Genomic DNA, 22,722 nt, shown 5'->3' with positions numbered 1-22,722 from the left:
TTGTTCTTTCTGGGGGGGGAGACAGTCTGCTCTGCATCAATGCACCATGAAAGCACCCAAAAACGCACCAAAACACCCTCAAGCACCAATCGGTGCAGTCACCACAGTTCATCAGTGTTCATGAATAATCAAAATAAACCAACAACCCCTAACCCTGCAGGTGATCTCTTGCTCTTCGGCTCCCTCTGCTGGCTATTATTATCTCTTCCAGTTGTTGTCTTTCTTTCATTTTCTTACTGGCGGCCTATGTGACTGAAAAATGCACCCAATGTGTCCTTTTTATTTTCTTTATTTATGGCCCACAGGGCCGACTACGTGTGGTTCACCTGTGGGGAATCGGTGCCCTGTGGCCAAGGTCCGCCAGCAAGATTTCGGGCCCTCATGGCCGGTTCCAGCAGAGGGGCCATGCCCCAACCAATGGGGTCGATCAGTGGTGCTCGGCCACAGGCATGTGGTCCATAATGTGGTGCATCGATGCAGACAGCTGGTTCTGGGAATTTCGGGCGCACAATGGAGGACTCACGCACGCTCCCCTCGGTGCCCAATGGCACACAGGTCATGTGGGAGACAAAAGGGGGAAGACAAATGAGCGAGGGGTAAGGTCACAAGGGTACACATCAATAAGGCAATGCAAGGCAAAATGCGTACGGAGAGCGAAGTGAGAAAGCTCGTCCCTACCATACGTCACCCCCCTGTCACCTACACTACCCTTGCCCTTACCCCATATGTACAAAAATCTACACATTTACAAATTCGTCACTACTGTCACGTCTCCCCATATTTCCCTTATACCAAATTCGTCTCCACAATCCCTCTAGCCAAAATTTGCCATCACCAAATTCATCATCAATCCTCATAAGGAGGAAGAGATGGAACATCAAAGCTCAATGTCACACCCACGTCATGATGCGTCTCACAATCCAAACATTTGCATCAAAAATAATTAAACAACCTGGCATGGTGTGGAGGTACGTCATCTCAGGTGAGTGGATGCAGATGGTGCGAGGAGACTTCAATCCTAACTATCCTCTAAATGACTTTAACACACTTTACTCTAGCCGGGGTCTCTCCCTGCCAATCCATTGGCCAACTTACACTATGGGTTCTAAAAACCAATTCCCATTGACCAAACTGTGGTGCTTCTCAATTTGGGGTCTCACTCCCCCGATTCATCTCCCGGTGCCCTTGCACAATTTCTGGGCTGTGACGTGTAGCTCTCCCAGCAGGTCTACCCACCTGCACACCTCCACCACTGCAGTTGCCACCCGAGCTTACCTAGCTCCTCACCCTAACCTATCTAACTGGGGAAGGCCCCTCCTGGCTCTGTCACCCCTTGGTGCCCACTGGCACTGGGCTACCCGGGTCCGTCCTCCGGATCCTCGGGCCCCATCCACAACTACCGGCTCCCAGAGCCCACCTGCGGCCTCACCTGGCCGACATCCTCACAGTGGTGGAGTGCCCAAACCAACTACACACACTAACAGGCTACACGCCCAGCCATTTCCACAACACTAATGCACCCATCCAAACATCATTTTCTCACCCGCACCACAGATGCCAATATCCAACCACAATTTACCTATACCCTCTACCTAACATTTACACTACCCGCCCCGGGTATTCGTGATGGGGGTCCACTCTTCCCCCATTCACACCTTCGCACCATCCACTCCACTCCATAGTTTCCATTCTACTCACTCCACAACCATCCATTCCCTGCTCCATATATTCCACACACCTGTACTTGCACACCTGTGCTCTCATACTTGGTGCCGCCTGCACCCTTCTCTCCCCCAAGCGCATTCACGCTGATCCACAACACTCACTACTCACCATGACACTCATCCGCAATGCTCTCTCATTCATCACTTGTACACTCACACACACCTCGGAGCATTGCCTCACCGATGCCTCATTTGAAGCTGCTCACCAGCACTTCCATTCATACTGCATCATCTGCTCTGTTTACTCCCTTCTAAAACTCGCGCTCCTCCGTCTTCCCTTTAAACTATTGCGCTCCCTCGTCATTATAATCCACACTAATCTACCTGCGTCCCCACTACAGGTATCCTTGTCACTAACTAATCTTAATGTTGCCTAATGTCATCTTCTAGGGCCCTACACACAATATCCTAACCCACCCGGGCTAGTTTTCACTGCCATACACCCCATAATCTAGTGCTCCTTTGCCCCCCCTTGTGAGGGATGGTGGATTGGCCATCCCATCACATGGGGCATTTCCCACTACCATCCCCCCAGTCCTCTGACGCTACGAGCCCCCGTCGCAAGAGGTACTGGGTCCTGCCTCGGCATCTAGAGCCGAGGTGATCCATGAGGGCGCCTGCTCGCCGGCATAAGGTCTTATCCGGTCGGCATGGACGATCCGAGGGGGGGCCCGTGGCCCCATTTTGATTTTAATGACCACGTCACAGATTTGCGACAGGACGACTCCCGGGCCTTGCCAGGGGGAGGTGAGTTTTGGGCACCTGCCCTTCCGCCTCCGGGGATTAAAGAACCAAATCTTCGTCCCCGGAGCGTATTGACTCCCCTGGCTCCGGTCGTCGTACCTGCACTTCATCTTGGCCCCCGCCAGATGGAGCTGGCGGCGGGCGAAGGCATGGACCCGCTCCATGTCTTCCTCCAAGTGACATGCGTAACCCTCCCTCGGCGGTGTATCCGTGGTGTCTGGCACGGGACCGCATAGCAACTCGGCGGGAGCCCGTAACTCCCGCCCATACATAAGCAACGCTGGACTGCATGCGGTGGCCCCGTGCTGGCTAGTTCAGGTAGGCCATCAACAGGTACGGGAGATGTTCGTCCCAGTCATCCTGACGGGTGGTGGAGAACAATGCCAGTTGTTGGATCAATGTTCGATTGAACCTTTCCACCATCCCGTCAGATTGTGGCCGCAAGGGCGTGGTTCTGGTTTTCCGAATTGACAGGAGTCTGCACACATCTTTTAATAATTGACTCTCAAAATTTCGTCCCTGATCGGTGTGCAGCTCCTGTGGAATCCTGTGCCGACATACAAATCCTTCTACGAAGGCCTGCGCCACAACCCCGGCTTCCTGATTGGGGAGGGCGTAGGCCTCCGGCCACTTGGTGAAATAGTCCATTACAACGAGGATATACTTATTACCTTGGCGGGTGCGGGGCAGCGGTCCTAGAATATCCATAGCCACCCGCTCAAGGGGGGCCCCCACCTGATGTAATTGAAGGGGGGCCCTCATCCTCCGTGCTGGTCCCTTTTTGGCAGAACAGGCGTCGCATCTCCGACACCAGTCCTGTATGTCGCGCCCCATATTCACCCAATAGAACCTCCGGCGGACCCGAGATATTGTCTTTGTCCTGCCCAAATGGCCGCCGGAGCGGGTACCATGCACCTGTTGTAATATGACGTTCTTGAATTTGTCAGGGACTATCACCAGCCAGGAAGTTCTATCAGAGGGAACCTCCACCCACTTGCGATATAAGATGTTGCCTTTCAACTCCAGGGTCTGCCACTGAGCCCAATACGCCTTTGTTTGCGCCCTGAGGGGGGTGACCTCTTCCCCCTTTGGTCTTTGCCCCAATTTGACCCAATTGAACACCGGCCCCAGGACAGGATCCTCCTGCTGGGCCGTGCTCCAAGCCAATTCTCCAAATTCCTCGTCCGCGGTTAGTGGCAAAATTGGCCCTCTCACCCGGGTTGCCCGGACGACGAGAATCGGGGCAGAATCGCCCAATTGCTCCCTTTCCTCGTGTCTCGCACAAAATTTGCAGTTTTCTCCCAGACAAGGACGCCGAGAGAGTGCGTCCGCATTACCATGGGCCTTCCCGGCCCTATGGGTCACATTGAAATCGTACTGCTGCAACTTTTCCAACCACCTTGCAATTTGGCCCTCCGGTTCCTTGAACCGAAGGAGCCATTGCAGGGAGGAATGGTCAGTTCGAACCGAAAATTTCCGCCCGTACAGGAAATGGTTCATGGCAGCCAGCATAGCCAATAACTCTTTGCGAGTGACACAATAATTTCGCTCGGGCCTACTTAAGGCCCGACTATAGTAACCAATCACTCTCTCCACGCCCTCCTGTGTCTGAGACAAAACTGCGCCCAATCCTTCCTGGCTCGCATCCGTGTCCAGGGTAAATGCCCCGTTGCTAGTGGGGTAAGCTAGAAGGGGTGCGGATGTTAAACACCCCTTCAATTTTTGGAAGGCCTCGTGGCACTCCCGCGTCCAATTAAATCGCGTCCCCTTCTCCGTAAGCCGGTGGAGGGGACGGGCCAACTCCGCAAATTTCGCCACAAAGCGCCGGTAGTAGGAGCAGAGTCCTAAGAATCCCCGCACCTCTTTGATGGTACGTGGGGCGGGCCACTCCTCTACCGCTTTAATTTTGTCTGGGTCCGTTTTTACCCCCTCGCAGCCAATCACCTGACCTACATAGGCCACCTCTCTTGCAAACAAAGTGCACTTACTCGGGTTCAGCTTTAACCCTGCCTGTCTGAGGCACCCGAACACCTGTGGTCCAAATTAGCTAACGCCTGGGGGAAGGTCTTGGCATGTACCAGGACGTCATCCAGGTATACCAGGCATGATTGCCATGGCATGCCGCCTAGTACATGTTCCATCAATCTCTCAAAGGTGGCGGGGGCGTTACACAAACCAAACGGCATCACAGTGAACTGATACAGCCCCTTACCTGTGGAAAATGCCGTTTTCTCCTTCCCTGTCCGATCCATCTCCACCTGCCAATACCCACTCTTGAGGTCCAAAGTTGTGAACCAATTTGAGCCCGCAACGGCATCGAGGGTGTCATCAATCCTTGGCAGGGGATATGAGTCCTTGAGTGTCACGTTGTTTAGCTGGCGATAGTCCACGCAGAACCGCGTGGTCCCATCCTTCTTTTTGACCAGCACAACAGGTGACATCCAAGGACTTCCCGAGGGCTCGATCACACCTGCGTCGAGCATTTTTCCAACCTGCTCGTCAGCTTCCGCCCTCTTGCTCCAAGGGAGCCGTCGGGCGGCCTGACGAATAGGCCGGGCCTCACCGGTGTGGATCTGATGTTTCACCAGGCCCGTACGTCCAATATCCTCGGTGGACAAGGAGAAGAGGTCCAAGTGGGACCCAACCAGTTTGTGTAAGGCCTCCCTCTGGGTACCTCCCAACTCTACGCTACTACGATTTACCATCTCGCAAATGGGATCGGGCCAATTCCTAGTATTTATTGAAGGCTCCCCCTGGGGCCGGCTCGGCTGGACGTTCTCGCCCCTCACTGACGCGACTTCTCTAACTGGGGTGCAGCCAGCTATCTTCGTGCCCCTTACTATAGTGCGTGGTTCTGTGCTAATATTAATTACTCGGACGGCCACTACCGGCCCGTCCGTTTTTACAAGGGTGCGGCCCACGATTAAACCAGGTATGGATCGCGCTGCCACCGGTTCGACCAGGCCGCAGGATTCCTGCCATGTCGGGCGGGCTGACCATCGGGCCGGCACTATGGCCTCGGCCCCCGGAGGGATGGTCACGGCCTCAGGAGCCTCCAGCTCCACCCTCTCGGCCGTGCTCACCCCCTCCAATGGTAGCTCTTCCACCCCCCATTGCAGGATCCCCCGGCCCAAGTCGATTTTACAACCGCCGGCAGTCAACAAATCCAACCCTATTAAGCACGGGTCGCACACCTCCGCCACCCAAACCTCTATCTCTTGCTTTACCGATCCCAACTTGAGGGTCACAAAACCACGCCCTATGATCGGAGCCGTTGCCCCGGTAGCCAGCTGCAAGCTATGATTTTCCAGACGCTGGATTTTACCCCAGCCGTCTGCACTCGAATTAAGGACCACGGGGCTGATGATCGTGGCGCTGGCTCCCGTGTCCACCATGGCGTCTACCCCCACGCCGGCAATTTTGCACCGAATTGTCAAACTACCCGTTCCAATTTGGCCACAATGAATGACCTGTCGCGTCAACGAGGGCTTCTCCCCATCCCCTACTGCCGAACACCGCCCTGCATGCCCGGCACGTTCTAGTTTCCCGGGCCCTGGCGGGGGGGTGTCTGAGGTCGGCTAGGCCGATCGATACGGGGCGGAGTTGAGGGCATCGGTTGGCGGGGAACGTCCGGCACGGAGCTCAACACTCCCACGCACGGTGACCCATCCGAGCACAATTATAGCACCTCACCTGTTAAGGTGCTTGCCTCCGATATTCCAAATTCCCCCCCCCCTGTAGGTCCGAATTGGGGTACTCTGTCGGGGATTACCGGGGGCCACCACTGGAGCCGCCTGCCATGGTCCAGGTCCCGCTAGACGCCGATCCACCAGCCTCCGAACCATGCTCTCCAGGTCAGGGCCCCCGTCGGGGGCGGGCCCCCTTGGGGGGCCGCCCCCCATCACGGGCCCCATCTGACGCACCGCCACTTCGTGGCGCTCGCCTCCCCGGGCCAGGGGCCTCGCTGCTTCCCAACGGGCTGCAGCGTCGGCCGCCTGACTCATGGTCTGCGGGCGCCACATGGCGAGCTGTTGTCGGAGCTCCAGATCCGGAAGGGCCTGAATAAAGTGATCCAGCGCCAGGCTTTCCTGGGAACTCGCTGCCATGTCCGCGTGTGCGATCCCTACTGCGCTGTGAATATCGTGAGCAAGTTCCCCGATGGTCTCCTGGGGCTTGCGTTTACGCTGCGCAAGTTGAGCTTTAACAAGCTCACTTTGCTGCTCAATACCGAAACGGTTAATTAAAGCCGCACGGAGAGCTGACAGGGTGAGAGCACCCGGTGGTAAAGCTGTCAGCACCTCCGCCGCCGCACCGCGCAATGCGGCCACCAGGTGTACTCCACCTTCGTCCTCACCCCAACCGTTACCCTTAGACACACAGTCGAACTGCGCCAGGTACGCGCGTAGATCACTCTTGCCGTCATACGGCGCGAGTGGGACCTTATGGGACCACCTCGTATGCGAGTCGTTGCCCGCCGGCCGGACCCCGTGCGTCGCCCCTTGCGGGGTCAGCGCGGGGCCGAACCGGCCGGGCCCCCACAGTACATTACCCCCAAGGGGCTCTCGTGCCTCCCCGGTCCCTCCAACAACTACCCCTGTTGGTGTCGATGCATGGGTCACACCCCCGCAACCCGCTACCCATTCCATACCACCACAACCTTGCTCACCCACACCTCGCACCTCTCGTTCCATACCCTCCGGACCAGCCATACACCTCACTCGTGGCCTCTCACGAACATCCGGGTCTATCTCGACCCCCAAGCTTATTAAATCACCTGGCGCATCATACGCACGACCATATTGGTCACCACTTACACCGGGTTCTCTTTCTCTTCGCTTCTCCTCCATCACCTGCGAATCCCTCATCCGGTTAATGAGCACATCATCACGATCCGAACACAGACTTTGGACCAATTCTTTTACTTCCTCCTTTATCTCTTTCTTATCCTCTCTCCGTCGCTTCTTAATTTCGCTCACCCCTTCTTCCACTTCTTCTAATTTTTGCTTCATTTCCTTCATCTCTTCGTGCGCCCCTTTAAGTTCTTCCTCTAACTCCACTTCTCGCGCATCCTCTTGCGCACACTCTCCCGTTACACCCTCCGTAACACTCACCACAGGCATGCATGCTTCCGTTACATCCCTTGTAACACTCCCCATCCCGCGCTTCCATGTGCCCCCTCGCACACGCGCTACGACCAACTCACTCTCGACAGCACACTCACTCCTCGGCGCGCACTTTTTCCTCACACATCCCAGAGTCGGACATTCTCGCACACCTCCTCTGTCCATACACTCCGTACCTGTCGCACACTTCACCAGCGGCCTCTCACGAGCACCCGGATCCAAATCAACCCCCAAGCCGACTGAAGCTCCCCTCACATCATATACATTTCCGCGTATATCGCCACTCACCTTGGCACCTCATCTCCGTTCCTCCTCTGCCACCTGCAAACTCTTTATTTGGTTAGCAAGCACACCATCATGATTTGAGCACAGACCTTGCACATACTCCATCACTTCCTCCCTCATCTCCTTTTTAGTTTCCCTCCGTCTCTTCTTAATTTCACTCACCCCCTCTTCCACCTCCTCGAATTTTTCCTTTACCTCCTTCATTTCCCGGTGCGCCCCCTCTATTTCTTCCTCTAACGCCACCTTAACCGTTTCTATGTGCGTCCTCACCTCTCGGTCCTTCGTCTCCATTACTTCTGTCACCTCTTCCAACCTCTTTGTCAACCCCTCATGTACCATCTGACATTCCTTCTGTGTCGCTATTAATTCGTTCTTGATGTCTTTTTGTGTCGCTTTTAACCCCCCGATTATTGCCGTGTTCTTTTCCACTTGGTCCACTAGTTCCTTTTGTCCCACTGTCAGCTGTTCTACTCCCTTCGTCAGACCCTCTATTCCCCCTTGTAACCTCGCCGTATTATTCCTCACCTCTTTCTCTATACGCTTTTCACCTCGCTTTACCTCCTCGCGTACCCCCGAGACCTCCTCACTTACACCTCGTCGTATCTCCTCTTTCATCTCCTCCATCTGGTTCCCCATCTGTTCGATTTCCCGGGCGGATTGCTCCCCTATTTCCCGCAATTTGTCTTCCATCCTATTTTCTAACCCCATTAACCCATTTTTCACCCCTTCTAACTGATTCTCTTGGGCAGCCATTCTATTTTCCACCCCCGTTAACCCATTCTTTACCTCTTTTATCCCGTTGTCTAACCCCTCAAATTTAGCTTCTAGCCGTTCCCCCATTTCTCCCATTTTGCCCCCCATTTCTCCCATTTTGCTCCCCATTGCCCCCATTTGCTCACTCTGAGCCTCCATCCGGTTCCCCATTTCGCTCCCCAATCGCTCACTATCAGCCCTTGCTTCGTCCCTCATTGCCCCCATTTGCTCACCCTGCAGTTTGAGGGACGCCTGCATTTGCGCCATAAATTGCTCCATGAGGGCCTGCATTTGGGCCATCCCTCCCACTTGTGCAGCGGGTGCGGCCGCCGTAGCCATGTGCGAGGTGCCATTTTGCGCGCCTGAAGCCTCGTGCGCGAGAGCGCCATTTTGTGCATCTGATACCCCCTCAACCACATTGCCAATGTTCTCCTCCATATACATTTCCCCGAGGTCCTGGGTCACTCCTAACCCCTCCTCTAGCTCACCCACCGGCATCCAATCGCCTTGACCAGCCATGGCGCGATTTCAAAATTCGGGTTTTCCTTTAAAAACAAAACAAATTTCCAGCAGCTTGTAATTTTGAGCGCGTTAAGCGCGCTTCGGGCCTCGTATCTCACTCCCCGACACCAATTGTTACGGACGCGGTTAAGATGTTATTTTGACCGAGCGGTGGTATTACCGCGACCGAACAGTTATTCCCCGACTAGAACCCGATTCAACCCAAACGTTGGCCGTATCGCACCGCGGCTGCCCAATATGGAAAACTCTAAAGCGACCGAATACAAAGAGGAAGAAGACGTACAGAAGAGTAATTGGATTTATTATTTACACATATAAGCAGGAAGAAAGCAGTCACGTTTGTTTACAGAAGATATTAGATACACAGTGCAACGCTAGCTTACCTACAGTCTTAATTAACCCAGGGACAGAACAAACAAGGACAGACTCACGCGGGGAATGATGATAGGACTGGCGGGAGATGGATGGCTGGCGGGATAGGGAGGTCCAACTGGTCCTGCAATCGATCGACTCGTTGGGCAGCCGCCGCTCCTTCGCGGCCCTGCTCCAAACTGCCGTCCAGGCCTCACGCTGCTGTGGCTGCAGTTTCGGTGGCTCCAGCTGCAGTAAGTGCAGTTTCGGTGGCTCGAGCTGCAGTAAATGCAGTTTCGGTGGCTCGAGCTGCAGTAAATGCAGTTTCGGTGGCTCGAGCTGCAGCTCAACTCTGGACTTCTCTCGGACTCAACTCAAAGCGCCTCTCTTGGACTCAACCCAAAGCACCTCTCTTGGACTCAACCGCTTGGACTTCCTCTCGTCTCTCTGTAAAAGCTCATCTCTTTGGGAAACGCCCTAGCTGCGGGTTATATAGGCCCCGCCCCTCAACCTTCGCGAACCTCCTCGATGTTTCTCTCCACACTCTCTCCAAGTCCAACCCCTTGTTCGTGGTTGGTTAAGTGGGGCTGACTCACTCCTCCCCTCTATGACGAGGTGGGGACCCGCCTTTCTTCCCCAACCCTGCCTCGTGGCCAATGGCGGCAATTGTTGGTTGGCAATGCGAATGGCATTTGACGAAAAGAGGGAATGGAAGTTTTGGGAGTGGGAATGAAGGGAATCTATTTCTTTCACTGGTGCAATGGAGTATTTCAATTAATGGGAGACACAGCCTTACCCTAAAACACATAATAAGATATAAGCTATTGAACAGGGGTATTCTATGATTGGCTGTGGTGTGGATGCTTTATGGACTAATTATGGGACGCCCTTTGACCTTTACACAGCTCCGGAGGCAGGAGGCGCAGAATAACAATAATAATAATACACACAATAAAAAAATACAGTCCTCATATCCGCAACAGTATCAAAGTTGAACCCAGGTGTGATGCTCGCTTAAACCACTGAGAGGCGTCTCTAAGACCTCGGACGTCCGCGACCTCGGGCCACTCCTGCGACATTATTCTATGACATGTAGACTCGGATGGTATGTACCCACTCATATTCTAGGCTTGCTTGCATTGACTACTATTATCGATCCTTCCTATATGATGCCAAGATCCTGATATATATTGCATGATTTTATTTTACAGGATGATGCCAGAGATCTGATTGTTATTAAACCTACCTATGGGACAAAGTTGTGGACTTGATTGATTTCACAACACTCACATTCAAAACATCACTCAAGACCCACCTGTTCAACACTGCATTCAACATTTAACCCACAGCATTTAACCCCTGACTATCTCTTCTCCTTCTCCTTCCTTTTGTTTTGATTATTTACCTATTGATTTTTGTCTTTTTGCACTTGTTTTTTGTACTCTGTCAAAGCGTCTTTGGGCTTCTTGAAAAGCGCTATATAAAATAAATGTATTATTATTATTATTATTATTATTATATATATTTTAAAAAACTTGTGGACCAATTATGACAAAACTTGGTGGATGGGTTGGTCAGGTGACCAGAACAAGCCAATTGGATTTGGATTCACGTCTTGATGCAGTTACACCTGTTGGTGAGATACAAAACGTAAACTGTTCAGCCTGGCAGAGGTTTGCGCTCTTCCGAGTGCTGTTCAAGTTTATTATTATTATTATTATTGTTATTATTATTATTATTATTATTCATAGTGCTCTTCTGCACATACTCAATTACTCCATTGAATAATCTTTAGTTTCATGTTCACTTAAACATGCCATAGCAATTTCATCTTGAAAATAAATAACATTGACTCGATATAAAGTAAAAATTTGGACCGGTTTCTCTTTTACCTTTTCTTTCAATGATCCCAGAATGTGCAATTGCCGTTGCACTCTGCTAGCCTGGTTTTAAAGCTCGGCCCAACTATAAAACTGCCACCCTGGTGTTTCTCACGCAGGGCGATGCATCGCCGTCCATCTAACGGATGTTATTCCGGAGGACCTGTCTGTCAGCACTGGTCGTTAGTGGAGTTGGAGTTTGGTAGATTTTGATGAACCAAATGTGGCATTCATGGTGTGGCGTCACAAAGGTATCCATCCCTTGGATGGATGATATGCTGGGTACTTGTCTCCTCGCATTAGTGGGTGGATGTTAAATATCCCACAGTGTTTTTCAATCATATAAGTAGATAAGTTATTGCCGCACCATAGCCAAATTCATAATATTTGTCTTAAGCTATTTGGGGCGATGATTGGTGGATTTGCCACACTTGTGACCACCACGTGAACCCTTCCTACCCAACCAAAATTAAGTCGATAACAACCCGCTAAGAAGAACAGCTTTTGGTATTGGTTTGTCATTTTGCTGGTTTCAAAATTACTAACCTTGAATGTGTGTGCATCGTTCCTTCTTTCAATTCTATGTTACTGCTTTGAAGCCTTGATAATTGAAAGCAACTCCAGTATATCCTTGTATCTTTCTTTACTATTCAATTCCCTCTTGCACATTGGTGTAAAATATTGCCTTCTTCCTTTCTTTGATAGGCAAAAGAGTGCACGAGTGATCTCTTTTGAGGAGTTCCTTGAAGCCCTGCGCCAACTCTCTTGGAAGCGATTCAAAGAGCAGAAAAAGGATGACGCTTTCCAGGAGTTGCTGCGTCTTGTTGCGGGAAAGGCTCCTATTGTGCATGGAATTACGGTACATGAACGGAGCCTCTCCTAGGTCTTGCATACATTCCAATTGCTACAGATTTTCTCACCAGTTCGGGAAAAAAATCGTAGCCATTGAAAATCCCTGCAATTTCCTTGGTTTTGTTGTTTTTGACAATTGCAAGTTTAATTCAAGTGAGGACATTTAATCCACTGTTTGACCTTATGTTTCAAACAAGTACACCATCACCCCCACCACCAAAGGTGGACGGAGGTTATCTTTTCACCCCTGTTCGCGTTTGCCTGTGAGACGGATATCTCAGATAGTTGTAGACGGATTAGGACAAAATTTAGTGGACAGGTTGGGTGTGTGACACGGACAAATTGATTAGATTTTGGTGAAGATTGGGATCCGGATACTGGAATACTTCAAGTTATTTTTAACTGTTGAGAGATATGGCCAAAAATGACATACAGTCGGATCCCGACATTTGCGGGTCCCACGTATTCGCTGTTGATAAAATGTGACCTGCTTCTACATTCGCGGCCCTGTGTCCCACGTATTCGTGGTTTTTCGTGGGTACAAAAGAATTTTTCCGCCCACCCACGGACATTTCTTGATACTTAGTTGATTATCCAATTTTCACCTATTGGTATGGATCTCAGGTTAATATTCCAGATCCCAGTCTCAGGATCTCAGATCCAGATCCGGATCTTCACCAAAATCTAATCAATTAGTCCGTGTCATATACCCAATCTCTCCACCAAATTTCGTCCGAATCCGTCCACAACTTTTCGAGATATTTTGTTCACAGACAAACAAACAGACAGACAGATAAAAACATAACCTCCATCCACCTTTGGTAGCGGAGGTAATGAAACTTTGCATATGCAATCAACATTGGGAGGGGGGGGGAAGAGGGACGCATGAAATTAATATGTAACGATTTTTTTGATTTGACTCTGGGTTCATGCCCCAAGGATGGAGACTTAGGGTCACAGGAGTTAAAACCAGAAAAATTTTACTCTATATTTGATATTGAGTCATTCCTGCTGGAACTTTTTGCCATCTTTCAACTTTGCTTTAGGTGGGAAGCGTGGCACGCAATCAACTTCGCTCTAGTTATTTGATATGCAAAACACAAGGCAATATGCACTTTTTTTTTTCTTTTTTTTTTTGGTATACAGAATCGAGGCTCGTGAAAGAGCTAACATTTATCACACAAACAAATCAAACAGACAAACAAACATAGTATATAAAAAGGGGAGTGGTAGACGATGGGGAGAGAAGGGGAAGCACATAAACACAACATTTGAGAGCAGGGACATCAGGAATGTGTGGGAGGGAGAGGGCTTGGGCGGAGGCGGCGTGGGAAGGGGGAGGGGGTGGGAGAAGTATAAACACAAGGACACCAAGGACTTCCAGGAAAGAAGTTGGTATTTCAAAAAAGTGGATTTGGGGTGAAATTAGCGGGGGTAGAAAAGATCAAGGTTTTGGATGGGGGAAGATGAGAGATGGTGGTGAACAGCTGTTTTGAAGACCTGGAGGGTGGAGTGGGATTGAAGAGAGTGAGGGAGTTTGTTCCAGAGGTGGGAGAAAAGAGGAATGAAGGAGTGAAGGTGAGCAGAGAGTCTTGATTTTGGCAGTTTAACCATAAGTTTAAATAAGTTGTTGGTTAATTTGGCCCATATTACATTTCGTACATTGCTTTTTAGCCGCGTCGCAGACGCTGCTCATAGAGTGCCCTCTGCTGTTGTTCTTCTTCTTCTTCTTCTTGTTCTTCTTCTTCTTCTTCTTCTTGCAGAGAAGACAAAACCTCAAAGCTCCACCCATTCTGGGAACCATAGCTCCACCCATTTTGGGAGAGGCTTCATATAAACAAATATCCACCATTTTATTAACTCGCATAGCTTTGAGGCCAGTTGTGTAGGCCCGTGGTGTCTTCCTCTCTCACACAGTTTTATTTCAAATCAAATTCGATATATCATTTCATTTTTCACAGTCGCTAACATAGTTTTAGACTCGGTTGAAAAAAAACGGGAAGAAAATCCGATGAAAGTTGCCCTTTATAGAACGAAATGAATTCTCAAAGGCCTGTAACTTCAAGTCCATTGAGATATATTTTTTTTAGATCGCGGCATGGTCAGGCATACACCGCCCGAAATAACAGACGGGAAAATGCCGAGATATATATATTTTGTTTAAATCGCTGCATGCTCAGTCATACACCGCCTGAAATAACAGACGGGAAAATGCCGAGATATATATATTTGTTTAAATCGCGGCATGGTCAGTCATACACCGCCTGAAATAACAAACGGGAAAATGCCGAGATATATTAAAAATTCGTCCATTTGATGACAATCGTCACGATGAAATATTTAATTTATACATCGTCACAATAATGTGGAGAGAGGAGCATAGCTTCGTTCACGTGTCGCCACATACGGGAAATTGCCGAGATATATTTTTTTTAAATCGCGGCATGGTCAGTCATACACCGCCTGAAATAACAGACGGGAAAATGCCGAGATATATAAAAAATTCGTCGCCACACACGGGAAATTGCCGAGATATATTTTCACTTTGCACAAAAATAACATCAAGTAATCGAATCAATAGGAATGTCCTGTGCCTATAACATCGACGTTATAAGCACAGCTGCATCTAGGCATTGTGTAACATCGACGCGGCTTTTGTTTTAATTAAAACTTTTTGTACTTGTTGATGTTAGAAGGTGATTGTGATTCAAAAATATCAATGCTCCAAGTGTGAAATTAGGTTGTTTTTTTTGTTTGTTTTATGTAATGTTTCAAATTGTCATTGAATGAATTGTGTTAGCAGTGGTGTTTTCTCTTTCTTTGTAGATGACATGGTATCTATGTATATAGAATGGGATAATTCTATCTGTCCCTCCTAGAAACACTCCTTGGAGAGAAAAAAAAATAAAGTAAATGTTAATTAATCCAAACCCAAACCTGCGGGAAAAAAATTTTCAAATTCAAAGGGACAGAAAATGGACTGGGCAGTGTATAGGCAATCGAGTGCTGCCTCAATTGCTTCTGAAAAAAATTATATTTGCTGTTATGAAATGTATAACCTGCCATTTTTGAGATCTTTCAACCAGCACAAGAATAGAAGGCTTTTTTATATAGTGGTATCTTTACTAGTTATTTATGATTGTGTAAATTGTTGTCTTGTAAACAACATGCAATTGTTTTCCTGGCAGAAAGTGAAGAATGTTGGTGCCGTGAGTCGTCTTACCGACACCAGCAAGTACACCGGCATGCATCGGCTGCGCTTCGACGAGGCTGGTCACGGTCGTGGCAAAGCAGGACGGGAGGACATCCCAGACCAGAGGGGCTATGTGGAAGGGTATAGGGATGCTGGGACTTATGACCAGAAGGTAAAGGGAATTGATTCCCCAACCTGCAGCAAGAATTAGTCCATGGAAGCGTAATCTTTTTTTATTGGCCAATATGGACTCCGAATCCTAATGTTGTGCTGTGAACAGACACCTGCCAGCCACTGCTGCTTGTATATACGGCCATATCGAGCCTGAATGTATTGTATCGTTCCTTTTTGCCATTTTATTATTCGTATCATTCACATGCACTTGCAGGCATCTCGAGCAGAGACGCGTTACAATTTGGCCATAGAAAGAGAATGATTTTCTCAGGTTATTGGTACAGTTGGAGTTGCGGACATTGACTTAAGAAATGCAAACTTTGCTTTGGTTCAATGCCTGCTTTCTCTGTCCATTACAGTTAAAAGGGAAATTCCTTTTGATCATACAACTGCCAAATCCTATAAATACTGCAGCATCTACAAATTATCGTTGACATCATGGCGTAATAACACATGGGGCTTAAATGCTTAGCTTGTTCATTTTCCTCAACGTACCGGCTTTGTGAGCAAATGCTTCTCTATAATCAAGTACACTTTGTCTGCTTCAACATTCTCTCCGCAACTTATCAAGTTGTTTTGCCTCTAACGCTTCTTGTTCATTCCTATATCGAACGCTTCAATTTCCAATCTTCTTCGAGTAATTTTTTTTTCTTTAATCAAAAGCATATTGGATTGGGATTTGATTATGGATTTGTCCCGATAATTGTATCCTGACGAAGGTGCACATGTACTACCGATTTGATTACCCTGCGCATCGGGGCAGTAATTTGGAATTTGGCAAGGGTCTGGCACACAATGACCTACCCTTTTCAAAAACACCATGGAATCTCAACCTCTGCCAGCGGGATACTCCACTTAACGTCCCCCATGAAGGACTGTTTACTCGGTGATGCAACTCTGTGCCCATGAAGCACTAGGATGATTGTACGTGTCGCATCTCGTTGGGAATCAAAGCTGTGCTAGAAAGGTTGAAAACGTGGCCTCCAGTCTACACTGTCAGCCTAATTCCATTGGACAGGGGAATACTGAAAATATTTTGTTGGCGTTTTATTTGATTATTATTTTTGACGCTTTTACCGTTTTACGTGCTTTATTTGTTTTCAGAGACTTCCTGTTTGACAGCTTCGGTGGATGTAAGCACAATTTCGCATTCAAAGCTTTTGCTCATTTGTACAGATTGTTTCTTTTCTTTTTTCATCTCTTTTTTTTATGGTAAGGAGCTGCCACCTCATTGTAGTTTTTTTTTGAAGTGCAGGTATCATGTTCCTTTGAAAGAATTGGTGCTGAGTGCAAGTTGTACTGCAAATGTAGTCTGGTCTATGATGTGATGTAGCATCAACGTTTTCTAGGATCTTATTCAAATTACGTTCGGCTAAATTAGGTGAGTTAGGTCATCTGCAGCTTTCACCACATACTCACAATATGCTTTGGATTTTTTATGGTATACCTAAGATAACGCGTCATTGGTGGTGGTATAAATGCAAATTACTTGTCTGCACAGTATTTGTATGTTTTTGGGTTTTTTTTGGATGAGATTCAGCTTTCGGTAAAGCTTTATCAACACGATGAATTTGTGAAGCAGTTTAGCATCCTTCATCTCCAACCTTCGGGGAATTTGTAGTTTCATTTTTCCGATCTCGTAAATCTTTCGCCCTCCCCCACAACACCTGCTTCCACCATTTGTCTTCACTTCCAGACAACAGTTGATATGTGGTTTAAAGGCTAATGACTACGTTTTTTATTTTAATATACCCACTCTTTCTTGCCACCATTTCAACAAAAGGAGTTGTTTTTAATATACGTGCCATTTCTACAAATGATTGGGGAAGTTTGAACCAAATGAAATTGTACCAGCTATTTTTGTATCGATGTATCACCAGCATGCTGTTTAAGGCAATTGCAAGAAGTTTGCTGGTATCTGTGCCTTGGCCTGGCTTTAACTTTAAAAATGCAGTAATCCTGAAGCAGTGCAAGGCACGCATTTCCCGACACTGGAAGGGTGCACACAGGAGCAGAGCAGCTCCAAGAGAAAATGCTTTTCGCAGACTGGAATATATAGTGAGGTGTCTAATGAAAAGGAATGACTGTAGTTAGATTATAGTGCAGCACGTGATTATGGCTTCTTGTCTACAACAACCTTTTGCGAAATGCACAGTTGTGGCTTTCGTACGGAATGGCAGACTGAAGGTCAACAGCAACTAAAAGTACAATATTTGCATGATATAGGTGAAGGGAATGATGTCCGTGAAGCTTTGCTTCGGTGCTTTTCAACATTTTGACGCAATATTGCTTGAACTGCTTCCCACTGTAAGTGGTCAAACTTTTGCAACTATATGATTTAGTTTTTCTTCAAGTGAAATAAAACCATTAATTTATTGCAATTCAAACTTGACTACGATGCGTGATGCAAAACATAATGTTGGCTACCGGGATAGCGTCGAAGTATCTGCGCCCGACTCCGAGCCGGCTAACCTGGCGTTGAATCCCGAGCCGGCTGTAAAACGGCACCCCGATTCATCATTTTGTGTACCTTCTCTCACATAGACATTAAACTAGGTGGCCCATCTGCTATCATTCGTCGGTGAACGTTGAAGATCTCACGGTGTCGTTAAAGATGTTATGGTGCTGGCACTCTGGACGAAGCACAAATTTCTTCCTTGATCTGTGGGCAGTAAGTGGTCTGCTCTTCTCGGTGTTTTCACAACAGCCGTTTACACTGCTTGCTATCTTAGGCTGCGGTTGTTGGCGGGGCAGCAGCTTCTGCACTATATAATTGACCAGGTGGCTCGTACGTTTCCCGAGAATGACCTTCGGCTATGAAGGGCAACCAATTCCATTCTGACAACATCTGTTGTAATAAAGGATTTCCCTCCCTCTCCCCATGTTCCTTACTATCAATCATACATGCTAGCACCCTGGGCAAATTCTCTTTATGGGTCAACTGTAAGATTGACCATTCTACTGCAGGTATTCTGATATTTTAAAGCCATGTCACTGTTGTAATCCACTAACCGGTGCCTTATCGGTTGATTTGTAAAACATCCATAATGGGTTGCAAATTTTAAAATCTTGCTTAGTATATGGGAAGTTGAAAAGTAAGCATGTTTATTTACAGATTGCAGACAAAACAAAGTATTTTCCCTCGAGCTTTGTTTTTCCAACTTGGATCAATGCTTCACTCCATAAACAGCATTTAATTTATTTAGCCAGAAGCGTAACCATGGAGATCGGTTCTTTGTTTCACCTGGAGTTCACCCTTTCTTCTCTGTTCCTTATATTTCTCCCGTTATATTTATCTGTTTGAAAGTCTTTTACCCGACTTGTTCATATTTATCCCCAGACTTTTTGGAGAAAAAAAAAACGGTGGGAGGAGGAGTATTGTAATCGGCTTTGTCCGTCTGTCTGTCCATCATGCTATGTCCTTCTAAAGGATTGGGCAGAAATTCACCAATCTTGGTAATGATGATCACCACATAGCGAGCTGGTGCAAGAGCAGTGCCATTTTGGCCCACCTCTGGGCGAGGCCCACAATCAGAAGGGGCCCATAATGACCCAAGATATTCTGAAGTGGACACATTGCGATACATTTCAATAAAGAATATTGTCAGGTCCGTGGCCGATGAAGACCAGCCTTGGACGGATAGCCGGTAGGTCTTTATTCTTTATTGGCGGCAATTTTCGGCATGCGCAGGACAAAAGGCAATGGGGATGCTTACCTGCAAGGAGCTCACGTGGTTAGATCTGAAACCCACGAACACAGAAACACAACACAACCAATTATATGCACAATAATGGTTTCGGTGAAATTAAATCACGGAAATAAAATGAATGGTGAGGTAAATCGAAAATCCTAATTGAGGTACCTCCACACGCAGACTCAAAAACAGACAGGGGAATGACAAAAAAAAACAATGTTCTTGTTATATCGGCCGGCACTCTGCTTGCTCAACAAGACTTTTAGGAGCTTGCTGGTCGTCGAAGCTCGAAGCCCCACAGGCGGGAAGCACACAAGATGGCCGCTCCTCGGCACCACAAATGTGAGGTCTTTTTTTGAGGCCAGTCCTCCCTCGGGTCCCTCAGCCATCCGGGGAAGCACAAGGCAAACCCACAAACCGCCACGAACACCTCCTCATGATCGCAAAAGTCCACCCGAGCTCCGAAAGTTCTCCCCACAATCGCACATGAGAAAATGTGACTGTCCGCCACAAAGCCAGCACCAGAGAGAGAGCCACTGCAATCGTATTTCTATCGGCCACCAGGGGGTGTTTCAGAGTTGGGTCCTAATCAAAAAATGTTCCTACTGGGGTCCTCCACCTGTCTGCAAAGTTTCATAATTTCTCCACAAAGTGAAATATTTTTCGACTTAGCCGCTGGGCTATAGACCCTACCTAATAAGCATGTATTTGCCTATTAACACCCCTCCCTCCCCCCCAATGTGAAAAACACATTAAAAAAACCTTAGGCTCACAGTTTTTCTACTTACATACATCAAGATGAGATGGGCGTCCTACTTGCATGCGATCCATGCTAATACCACACAATACTATCTGTATTGGGGTATTTCATCTTCTACCCCCCACAAATGTAACAATCTATCTATAATTCCAGTAATCTCTGTGTGTGTGTCTGTCTGTATGCGACCGCTGTTTCTCGACAACTACCGGTCCGATATACTTGAAACTTGCCAGGTATATTGCTGGGGACCCGAGGATGTGCCTTTTCAAGGTTTGAAATTAATCGGACAAGTGGTTCCCAAGGTATGGTCACCATACTCGCAAGCCGTTCGCTTTGGCTTTGCGAATGGACCAAACCATTTCATGTAAATAGAGGGGGGGGTTCTGTGGTTTTGCGAATGGACCAAACCATTTCATGTAAATAGAGGGGGGGGGGGTTCTGTGGTCGTTACTGCCACGTGGTTTCAAAGTTTTTTTTTGTTGTTGTTTGCACGCATGTTTTTGGGCAAGCACGTACGGGCAAGCACGTACGTGCGGGCACGCCCTAGTATGTATAGATTTTAATGCTAGTAAAAAAAAAAAAACGATTTCAATTTAAAAAAACACAACCATTTCCTGGCGTGTGAAACCACCACATTATTAGTGGCATACAATCCAGTTCCAGTACGATAAGTGCGTTCTGTCTGTTTAGTGCGTGCCTGCTATTTATAGCATTTTTCAATTTATGTTCACCAGCGATTGGAATTGCATGACTCGAGTGCGTGAGTAACTCTGTGATGAAATTTTCACACTGAACAACATGAAAATGTGTTCGCGATAACACCCGGATGCTGGCTAGTTTGCCTTCCCTCTCCCTCGCCTTCCCTCCCTCAGTTTCGGGGAAACCCTCCATGTTAGCGTTGTGCGTGTAGTGATGTGTTTCCCATTTTGCACGTGAATTGTGCCACTAATAGGCGTAACTCTTGCAATCATGACTGGAAAGCATCCGTGGAGTAGCAAGGTTGGTAATGTGAACAAAAGAGAGAGGAAGGCCGTCGCTATTGAAGTAAAAATGGATGTTTTAGGACGACATGAAAGAGAACATTTGCAAACCTGGCGAAATCAACTGATAATGATCAGATGACTGTAAAGGAATTCGGGAAGGCCTTCACAATAAGGGATGACTAACACTAACACTGTAACAGCTTGGAGTCTATGTAATGTTGAGGAGTATTGGAAGGAAGTTACCCGTTCCTGTATGAATGGTGCATGGGGAAACTTTGCCCTCAAATTGTTCATGGCTTCAAGGGATTCAGTGTGAAAAATAATGTTTTGAAAGTATGACGGACGGCATCTGCGGACGCCATCTGCAACACAACTCTGTCTGGATCTCTGCAGCCAACGTTGGTTTACCGTGCCGGTGAGTTGGGTGAGGCAGAGGGGAACCATGCTGTGACTACACAGTAGTTTATTACCTAATTGGCCGAGTGAACCAACGCCATGTTCCGCATTATATGGTCCACAAGCAGGATAAATCAGGACACATTCAAGAATTGCATGATTTTATTAAAGAAGCAAAAGAGTGAGAAATGAATGGAAGGATGATGAGAAGAAATAAAAGGGAAACGGAGGGAGATATTCAAATGAGAGAAAATAGAGCAGCGGGAAGAAATCCCAATGCAATCCATGTTGGGAAAATTCAGAAGAGAGAGTAAATGGCTGGAAAAATAATCTACATCATCACTCTCAATTTAAGCAAATATAAAAACACATACATTTCCCATTACATGTACCTATTTTTCTGCCCTGGAAAATTTGGAACAATCACTTACTTCAAATATGTTACTGGATCCGGGCACCCGAGGAATGAGAGAGCTTGGGTAGTGAGGGAAGGTGTACAGAATGATGGTAGAGAACGAAAGGGGACTAGGACGTGCCCTAGCGAACCTGCGATTGCTCCGGCTGAAACGACCGTTAAAAGACCGCAGTGCCTGAATCTGCTCCTCATGCCTGCTCCCGCCTCTTCATTGGCATATGTTCAGGAACAGCACCACGGCCCTGTCCGACCCACGCGATGCTCTGCCGGGCTTCGGAGGACTCATCCGTCCGATGTGAGGGGTTTTGGGAATGGGGACAATAGAGAAATTACATTTTGGAATTTAATTAATTTTCTGAAATTTGTAGAATTTGTTTTTCACTTGGAAGCTGTGGGTTACGATGTGTAAATAAAGGTGAAAAAAGCCTGATTTAATGCATTTTAATTCCAGGCCATAAGGCAACAAAAAGTGAAAATTTTGAAAGGAGGTGTGGATTTTCCAAAGGCACTGTGTATAAGCTATGGGGTCGTGCATGCATTCCTCCATACCTCTGACATGCCAGCCTAAAAGATAACACCTTTAATTTTGGTGTTCATTTGTACTTTGTGGTGAAGCTGGGACAACCTCAAGAATAAGTTGGATCCAGCAATTGATCTGCTTGAATGGTGTCAGGCCAAAATGAACACATGGGATGTAGTAAAATGTTCCACAGAAAATGAAGGCAAGAATATAGATGTACTCGAGGCCTGGAGAGGTGAATGAAGCAACAACCAGGAAACCACAGGTAGCCACCGTCAGCAATGGTAACACTGGAAACACCTATCGGAACCAACAAGGATGGAAGCATCATAACGTTTTCTGCTTGGCATGG

The 22,722-nt window shown here is 47.7% G+C and overlaps 2 protein-coding genes across 6 annotated transcripts in view; one reads left to right on the top strand and one right to left on the bottom strand.

The window, feature by feature from the left end:
* Positions 1-17,988, top strand: part of LOC137421255 (tubulin polymerization-promoting protein family member 3) — a 70,549-nt gene extending 52,561 nt beyond the window's left edge. For all 4 annotated transcript variants that reach the window (XM_068107130.2, XM_078771665.1, XM_068107131.2 and 1 more), the window contains 2 exons: positions 12,088-12,241; positions 15,423-17,988. In XM_068107130.2, coding sequence (XP_067963231.2) covers positions 12,088-12,241; positions 15,423-15,638 — 370 coding nt within the window. In that variant the 3' untranslated portion in view covers positions 15,639-17,988. The remainder of the gene's footprint in view (positions 1-12,087; positions 12,242-15,422) is intronic.
* A 3,591-nt stretch (positions 17,989-21,579) lies between these two features.
* LOC137421250 (b(0,+)-type amino acid transporter 1-like) overlaps positions 21,580-22,722 on the bottom strand; it is a 212,450-nt gene continuing 211,307 nt past the window's right edge. For both annotated transcript variants that reach the window (XM_068107124.2, XM_068107125.2), the window contains exon 5: positions 21,580-22,670. In XM_068107124.2, the coding sequence (XP_067963225.2) occupies positions 22,431-22,670 (240 nt within the window). In that variant the 3' untranslated portion in view covers positions 21,580-22,430. The remainder of the gene's footprint in view (positions 22,671-22,722) is intronic.

The sequence above is a fragment of the Myxine glutinosa genome, chromosome 2, assembly GCF_964187855.1.
Source record: "Myxine glutinosa chromosome 2, kmMyxGlut1.1, whole genome shotgun sequence".
NCBI lineage: Eukaryota > Metazoa > Chordata > Myxini > Myxiniformes > Myxinidae > Myxine > Myxine glutinosa.
The sequence above is the reverse complement of the archived record's forward strand: the minus strand, read 5'-3'. Positions and strand labels throughout refer to the sequence as shown.